This window comes from Trachurus trachurus (assembly GCF_905171665.1).
Source record: "Trachurus trachurus genome assembly, chromosome: 18".
NCBI classification, from domain to species: Eukaryota; Metazoa; Chordata; class Actinopteri; order Carangiformes; family Carangidae; genus Trachurus; species Trachurus trachurus.
This window is the reverse complement of record NC_139909.1, coordinates 7,112,233-7,121,076: the sequence shown is the minus strand read 5'-3', so window position 1 is coordinate 7,121,076 and position 8,844 is coordinate 7,112,233. Positions and strand designations below refer to the sequence as shown.

General features: G+C 37.8%; 1 protein-coding gene across 1 annotated transcript; it reads left to right on the top strand.

Moving 5' to 3' along the window:
* The first annotated feature begins 4,845 nt into the window (after nucleotides 1–4,845).
* On the top strand, nucleotides 4,846–7,082 carry LOC311001984 (ladderlectin-like). Its single transcript, XM_083993163.1, has 5 exons — nucleotides 4,846–4,909; nucleotides 5,008–5,126; nucleotides 5,217–5,351; nucleotides 6,694–6,799; nucleotides 6,883–7,082. Exons 1-5 carry the CDS (start codon nucleotides 4,849–4,851, stop codon nucleotides 6,975–6,977), a joined length of 516 nt encoding a protein of 171 aa, XP_083849289.1. The 5' UTR covers nucleotides 4,846–4,848; the 3' UTR covers nucleotides 6,978–7,082.
* The last annotated feature ends 1,762 nt before the right edge of the window (nucleotides 7,083–8,844 follow it).

Below are 8,844 nucleotides of genomic sequence, written 5' to 3'. Positions count from 1 at the left end.
GTTGCTTTAGACAGTATGTTACCCCATTTTAATTTAGCCCCTCAACAAACTATAGCCTACCGTTCATTCATTTGGAATCAGGTGTGGAGCTCAGTGTCGTAGATGTTTTTTGATTGATTATAAAAGTGGATCTGATCTAACGTGCAATATATAGTCCCCCTCTTTGTGGTAGCTATTGTTGTGAAATACGTCAATGTTTTGTTGTCTTTGTTGTTGACATTGTTGGGTGGTTTGATCTTTGTTGTTTGGGTTTATCAGAGTATTTGTTTTTTTCTTTTTTCGTATTACTGTGTTAAAAAATATTAATAATATACCGTATATTTAAAATGCCATCCATTACCCATTTAACTTAGATGCCATCACCTTTAGCTATCAAATACTTTGGCTTCAAACAAAGTCTGGGTGGCTCTTGGAGACAAGCTAACCAGCTAGTAAGATAAACAAGGGCGCATGACGTCTGTCCGACTACCCATTTCTCCGACCATACATTTCTTTATTTTTGCGTCCATTAGTCCGACCTCCCACTTCTCCGACTTAAGTAGCCCTAACCCTTAACCTTACCCTAAACCTAACCTTAACACTGTAGAATAGGTAGTCGGAGAAATGAGCCGTCGGACTTTTGGGCAGTCGGACTGACGTATGCTCCCCGATAAACAAATATATAAAAGCCTCATCGGTTTCGTTAGCTAATCACAAGACCCTCCGAGCAACGCTAGCAACATCTGCGCGGCAGGTTGGAAGCTAAATCGGTGCTAGGGCTAGCCGGTTAGCATGCTAACTTCAGTAGAAGAGAAGATGTGAGGGAGTTTTATAGATTTTTAGAAATGCTAAACGTACAAATAGCTCCACTAAAGATGAAGACTGAGTCTTCAAACTCATCATGAAGCTAAGCAGAGAAATATCATATGTTGATTTGATTTTCTGTTTTGTTTTTGTTCTTATTGTTAATTTTTGGCACAAACCAATCTCTGTCCTTTGTGCTTATTTACACAGGAGAGCTTCTACAACAACAACAGCTTCACCATGTGACTAGACTGACAATGAGCGATGGCACGAAAAGTAAATACTGTATATCACCACTTATCGTCTCCTTGATCTTTGTCCTAAGAAATGTGGTCATGTTTGTCCTGTGTGTCGTCTCTCTCTTTGAACTGTACGTTTTTGTTTGCGACAAGTTTTTTTGGACCAGTGTCATCTCACATTTTTCACGTTTCTCATACCTGTGGGTTAATGAGGCGCTAACTCCACAGCGAGATAAGCCGGTGCACAGACGGCGTAGGCTACCCAAACACGATGTTAGGCTTTTGTTAAAAAAAACATCCTGAACCGTGCAGTTGATTCAGTCTCTGAGTTATTCCAACCTGTGGCACATGCCAATACATTTCTTAAAATATCAGTGGAGACAACTTGTTTTCAACGTGGGTGTTGATACAAGTCAACAATGACTCAAATGTATCGGCTGATGCATTTTTTTCAGATGATGATTTTTGAGATGATAGCATCACTTCCTCTTTTTAATTGTATGTATTATGTTTAATTAAACTTGCATGTCTGTATTTTTCTTTTCTTTTTTCATTCATGCATTAACTGAAAAGTACAAGCCAGTGGTCTATAAATTCACTTTAATTTATATAATTTAACATATACTTTATATGATATACTTGTAATAGCTGAAACATCCCATTGCAGGAATCAGATACATAATGTATATACATAACCATATGTATACGTATTCATACAAACACACACACACAGAGGATGTAAATTCAGATAAGTTCCCTTCACTGTAAACATCTAGTTATCTCTCTGATCAGCGGTACCAGTCGTACTTTTCTTCTTGTACATTCTGCACTGTCACTTTTGTGTTATTGCCTCACAATAAGAGCTGTTGCACAATTGCAGCCCAGTGATTCCTAAATTTAACCTTCATGTTTTTTCGGTGTGGTCGAGACTGTTTCTTCTTCTTCCTCAGCTGCTGCAAGTATCTGAAAATGAATAAAGTCAGACATTGTTTTAACATTTGTCAAACTGCTCATACCTCCCTGTCTCCTCAGTCAGACCACACCCGTCTTTGAACGTGACCTCAGATCTGGATGTTGTTGACTACACACCTGTAAAGTTTTCTGGGTGTATCCTTCACTGCTGTGACACAGTGGGTCCAACATCAACATAAATAGGTCATTAGTCATGGAGGTTATTTGCAGTTACACACCTTTGCTTTTCCTGTTGTCACACGCCAAGAGTTTCAATTGTAGGAAACTTCACCAGTTTTAATTCCTTTTCCTGGTTGTTTCCTCTGACGAGTCTCCTTCAAGTGAACTCACCTGGTTTGATGTTGTTTTATTATCAAACTACCTGTTGTCTGCAGCCGACTCCTGTTGCTTATTGAACCACCGTGCCAATAAGTAAGACTTTGAGAAGGTGGAAAAGTCTTTTTAAATTGCAGAAATCAAATTGTAAATAACAAAATAGAAAAAAATAAATATTGATGGGACAAAACTTTAAATCTGTGTCATCTGTGATTAAAAAACAACTGTTCATTTATTTCATCTTCCTTAAACACATAACGCAATGTAAAAGACTGATGTACTGTTTTATCATTTGTAGCATCTTTATGCCGTGCAGTTCGTGTTCAGTAACAAGGCGTTCCTCCGAAACTTTTCACAGAAATTACCACAAAAGAGAAGTAAAAGGTGTTATGTCTTTTTCTCATCTTCTGCTGCATATTTCTTGCTGCTGCTGCTGCTGCTGCAAATATGGCATTATCAATGTGGCAATTGTATGGGGAAGTAGTTTTCATTACGACTTGTACAAATGGCAAGGCAAGGCAAGGCAGGGTTCTTACGGATCCTTAAAAAGTCTTAAAAGGCATTGAATTCATTAATCTAAAAGCAAGGCCTTAATTGGCATTAAAATGTCTTAAATATATTTTCAAAGGTCTTAAAAATGTTAAGTGGGATTTTATGATTATAATTAGTCTCAAATCTCAAAATAATTGGTAACATTCTGACATAGAGAAGTTAGTGGCGGCCGTCACCGCTAAATTTCTTACCGCCACCGGCTCCCAAATCAGTTTTTTTTTCCACCCAGTCATTCATGTAGCAGTCACTTTACCTTGGACCACATAGGAAAGTGGGTAAAATTGTCCCTAACCCTATGTAATAGATGTGGTGACGTTTTTGTTTTGTTTTTGCATTTGTGTTTATTGTGAAGTCGGTCTTAAATTTCATTTCAAGTGGCATTAAAAACGTCTTTAAAAGTCTTAAATTTAAGTTGGCTTAAGCTGTAGGAACCCTGCAAGGGCAAGGCAATTTTATTTGTATAGCCCGTTTTTACAAACAGTGTTGTCTCAAAGGGCTTTACATGGCATCGTAACAACATCCTCTGTCCTTAGACCCTCACATCGACTGAGGAAAAACTCCATAGAAAACCCTTTTAACAGGGAAAAATCTGAGAAACCTCAGGGTGAGCAACAGAGAAGGAATCCCTCACCCAGGACGGACAGACGTGCAATAGATGTTGTTACAGACAAGACACTTTACAGTTTATGTCACAGAATGTGCAAAATATGGAAATGTTAGCAGGAGTTGATGAAGGCAGCCGTCTTAATCATCACCTATGGGCTTTATGTCCTGTGTGGTGGGGGCTGTGTCTGCACAGTTGAGTTGTGACTTGGCATATTTTTGCCTATTTTTGAGTGAGAAGTTGAGTTGTGACTTTGACTGAGAAGTGGAATTGTCCCATTGGTTGGGTTTAGGCAATGAAGAAAGTAGTGGGTTAAGTTTAGTAAAAAGACAGGTAGAGGCTAGACAGGCCAGATAGACAGAGAGAGTCCAGATAAGTAGAGAGAGTCCATCAACCAGCAACAGCGGGGAACATAGGACCCTTTTTTTGAAAAAAGGTCCTATGTTCCCCAGTACGTATTGCGACCGGGGAACATAGGACCCTTTTTGGTAAAAACGGGGAAATTTGATGTGTGTGCCTTGTATACAGTAATACAGTAGCTTGCATTCTTATCCATGCTGTTTCAGGAGGTTCTCTTGACAGGCCCCTCAAGGGTTTTTCGGACCTCCCAGCATGTCCGCTGTGTATTATGTCTTTTTATTGTTGTTGTTGTTTTTTTTTCTTGTTTGTTTTACTTTATTCTATGGATATTGTAAATTGACTATGTACTGAATAAATCAAAATCAAATCAATTAAAAAAAAAAGAAGATAAATACAGATATAAAGCAAGAGGTTGGAGAGACATGAATGGAAGGTTTTGGCATGTGTCAAAAATAACCTTATGCCATCCAGCTATTGTGGAAAATGTACAGTTGATCCATTTCAGCAATATGTTTTTCCTTGCACAGAAAGTTTTGGAATTCTGGCTAAATAATACGAGGTCTCTTTCTGTTTCATATGAATGTACGAAAGCAACTGTTCAGTTCTTTGATCACTTTTTTGGGGAGCAAGATTGGGAGCATCTGTAATACATACAGATGCTTAGATAAAATATTCATCTTAAAGTTACCATCCCAGGCGGCAGGACTTACCATTATTTTTCGAATTGCAAAACTGATAAGCACCCAACCCATCTGTCCAAAACCGTTAAATAGAAGTAAAACAGACCGTTGCTAGGGAGGAAGCTCTGATCGGAGTACCGCAGAGCAGAAAAACTATGACCATCGGCACAGGGTTGTACCTGACACCTTTTGTTTTCTTGCAATAGATGAGAAGATAAAAGATTTGCAAGTCAATGCCACAAAAACAGAACATAACCCTCTGTCTCCACCTCTTCTGCTTTTCATTCAGGTCTTAATGACTGTGTGTCCTTGCCAACAGTTATTGTCGTCCTTCGTCTTCACCATGAAGACGTTGGTTCTGTCTGTGCTGCTCTGTGCCGTGGTGGTTCTGACCAGAGCCTCGGGTGAGTGTCGACCCCGATGCTTCAGGTTTCTGTTTTGTGTCCACAGAGCTGATCTGAGGTCTGACAGAGTTAACTTCCTTTCTTCCTACTCTGAACAGATTCAATGATGAGAGACCTGGTCAAGAGGACATCGACTTGTCCTGGTGGCTGGAAGGAGAGCGTCGGCGGTCGCTGTTTCTGCTTCGTGTCAACTGAGATGACTTGGAGTAGGGCTGAGGTAAGTTGTTTTTTTTCTTCAAAGCTTCAAGTAAAGCTTTTTCATAAGTTATATTTCTGCAACAATTCCACTTTTTTTGCTCCATGACAGAAAAACTGCCAGACGATGGGTGCAAACCTGGCGTCTGTGCACAACGGCAAGGAGTATAGCAAGATTCAGAGGATGATCCAGAAGGCGACCAATGGGTATCCGCGGACGTGGCTTGGAGGAACCGACAGCCAAGAGGTGGGACGGGTCATCAGTGACACTTCACGATAAGATTAAGAAAAAAGATTTATAAATAACAAGTCATTTATAAGCTGTTGTACGGTGTAAAAAAAAAAAAAAAGTGAGTGACTTTTTTTCTGAGAATTCTGACTTTAAACTCAGAATTCTGAGATGTTTTTTTTTTTGAGAAAAAATAAAAAATCTCCAGTGTTCCAGAGACGGTCTAGGAGATTATTTTTTTTAACCAAGAAAAAAAAAAAAGTCAGAATTCTGACTTTAAACTCAGAATTCTGAGTTTAAAGGAATAGTTCACCCAAAATTCAAGTTTCACTCATTTTCTACTCACCCTCATGTCGACTAAGGGCTGGGAGAAGTTTCAGAGTCCTCCGTGTCTTCTCGGAGTTACAGGAGGGCTCGGCGCAGCACTGCAACAGTCATATGGACATGCACTGCTGCACGGAGCCCCGCTGTAACTCTCCTCCATACAGTAGATGGTCTAGAAGATTCAGAGTTCTGACTTATTTCTCAGAATTCTGGCTTTTTAATAGTCTGAACTCACTTTATCACGATCACAGTGACAGAAAGCTTGCAATAATGATATATGCACAGTGTTTTGAGTGTGTGGTTGCTGTTTTGTTGTTTTCTAAAACCCATATGGGACAAAAAAAAAAGGCAGCATCTTGCCAAATAGTGAGCCAACATTTGTGCTGCATAAACCTTTTAATCGGTTGAGATAATTGAGTAATTTAGTATTGTTTGGAATTAATCACTATTTTATTCCACATTTTTTCATTTATATTTTGAGTGTTTTCTCATCTAATTCTTACAACAATTTATTGACAAATAAATAAACATGTATAGCTGCTAAAAGGAGCCTCATTCTAAAGTGTAGTATAATCAATCATTATAAGTGTAGTATAATGATTGTTTATTAAATAATTGAATATTTGATGCATTAAAAATGCATTTTTAAATGAATTTTGTAAAATTGTTCAATTGTAATAAATTCGTGCCATCCTGCTTATAGTTGTTGAATAGTCTCTTAGAAACATATAGTACACTTACAGTAAATAATCTCAATCAATTATTCAATCACTTTTACCAAATATAAGTAATGAAGAGTAATTAGTAGAAATTGTAAACCTGTGAATTGTTCTGGGTTCCTCTGATTATTGTTGTATGTTAGCAGTGAGAACTCACCTCATCTTGCCAAACAACCATGGTGTTGACAACCGAATAAAAAACCTGATTGTAAACATTATATTATATTATTACATGGCGCTACAGTCCTCTATAAGAGTCGTCCTTGTCGCCATTCAAATCTGATTTATTGACTCATTGATTGACTCTGGTTTGTCAGGAGGGTCAGTGGCTGTGGACCGATGGCTCGTCCTTCAACTACAAGAGCTGTGGCGAATTCGACAACCGCTGGTGGAAGCAGCACTGTCTGCAGATGAACTACGGACGTAAGTCACTGCAACTGTCTGCAGATAATATTTTACCATGTACTGTATAATATACTATATAACTGCCTAAATGTCACTTACAGAACACAACTGCTGGGACGACGTTCAGTGTAGCAAAATACTTCCCTCTGTCTGCGCCCGGAAATGTCCAAAAGGGCCGAAACCGAAGGTCGACTGAGAGAGATCATCACACAAAAAACATGTTTGTGTTTCATTTTCACATCTTCTGCACTGTCGCTCATTAAAGAACAGGAAGTTGACAACGCTTTTGGCAAAAACCTTCTCCTTCTTCTCTTCTTTATGCAAAAATAAAATGCTCCAGCAGCAACATCTGTGAATGTGTGGTTCTGTTCCTCAAACATCAGACACTGAGATACAGGTTAAAAGAGACATTATGATCACGACAAAGTGGAAATTATATCAAAATGAAATTCACCTACAAAATTAATTTAACTTGAAGTTTAAATGTCATGAAATGAGCAAGAATGTGTTCCTTTTTTCAACAAGGAAAACAAATACTAACAAAACAAGATATTTTATTTGACATGAAACGAGTAGAAATGTTCGTCAATTATATTTCCTATAAAACTGACATACAAATAAATATATTAGTGATGTGTTCGGCTGTTGGCCGTCATGTAATCAATTCCCTTCCCAGTCCAGGTCGGACATATTATTTATTCTGGCAGCTTTCATGATTGATGAGGTTTGGCTCCCCCCATTGGTGGAAGGCAAGGCAAGGCATCTTTATTTATATAGCACATTTCATACCAAGGCAACTCAATGTGCTTTACATAAAGACAAAACTTTTTTCTAAAAGAACAGCGTAAAACAACATAAAACAAAAAACAGAGAGTTAAAAACAGGAGCAAAGAAGAATAAAAAAAAAGTAAGACCAACAACTCTCCAACTTAACACTGAGGAATCGTTTATTAACCTCTTCTCCTTCTTCATCTGGGCCTCGGTGGTGCTGCTGCCGAGACATTTGGGAATATTAGGTCAAAAATTAAAGCATTTTAAGTCAATCAGGCTGTGTTTGTTTTTTACAGTGTTAAATGATACATATGTGGAGACACTTATTCATTTATAAATATCAGAATATTAATTAATTAATTTTAATCTGGATCAAACCTTAAATTTGCATTGTTAAAAATGTTTTAGAAGACTTGTGAAAACTTTGATCCATAAAGTCAGAATTTTTCTGATCCCAGAAGTTGAATTTGTTTTGTAAAGAAAAAAAAAAGATCTAAATTAAAGGGACAACGAGGAGTATTGGTGTTTTCACACTACATTTCCCATGAGCCTCCACGCGCAGTGAAATTCTTGGACCGGCGCGAGACAGACGAAAGCGAAAACATCTTGCAAGAATGTTTTCTTATCAAGAATGAAAGTCGGAGGTTGGAAGACTATTGGATAGTAGTTCTTCTGATCATAAACGGCGATCCGGCGGCGTTATTCCCATGACCCGGTGGGCAGCGTCAGGGAAACCAATAAATAATAATATCAAAATAACTATAAAGACAAAACGATATATTTATTGAAAATGGACCCGTTAACAAGTGGTAACGTAGATTCATCCACATTAATGTGAGACTCTTTTAGAACCAAAAGCAATTTCTCGGGGTCTCTTCAAATTCAAACTATTTAAATAAACAACATCTATAATGAAGTATATACATTTATTTATTGATATTTTGCACCTGATTTTTTAACCATTACAGTGATAAAGTAAATAAAATTAACTTTTGATTATTCCACAAATGAATAACCTTTCCCAACTACTGGATATTTGAAATTTAAAATACATGGAAAAATATTCACAATGTGTTTGACAAATGTATATTTACTTTTTTATTAATTCAGACATACAGCCCATTTCCAAATTAATCCACTTTGAGTGACCCGATGCTGCTTCTACCTGTTGATTACAGACCTATCAGCCTCAAGTGTGATACACAGTCACATTTAGAGAACTCATTATCCGGATTTGGTCATCTTGAAAAGTTTGTATCTGGATCAGACTGATCCAATCCAACTTCGCTTTG

Coding starts and splice junctions, on each gene's coding strand:
- LOC311001984 (XM_083993163.1), top strand. CDS start 4,849: ATGAAGACGTTGGTTCTGTCTGTGCTGCTCTGTGCCGTGGTGGTTCTG. Junction 5,127..5,216: donor TGACTTGGAGTAGGGCTGAG/GTAAGTTGTTTT, acceptor GCTCCATGACAG/AAAAACTGCCAGACGATGGG. Junction 6,800..6,882: donor TCTGCAGATGAACTACGGAC/GTAAGTCACTGC, acceptor TGTCACTTACAG/AACACAACTGCTGGGACGAC.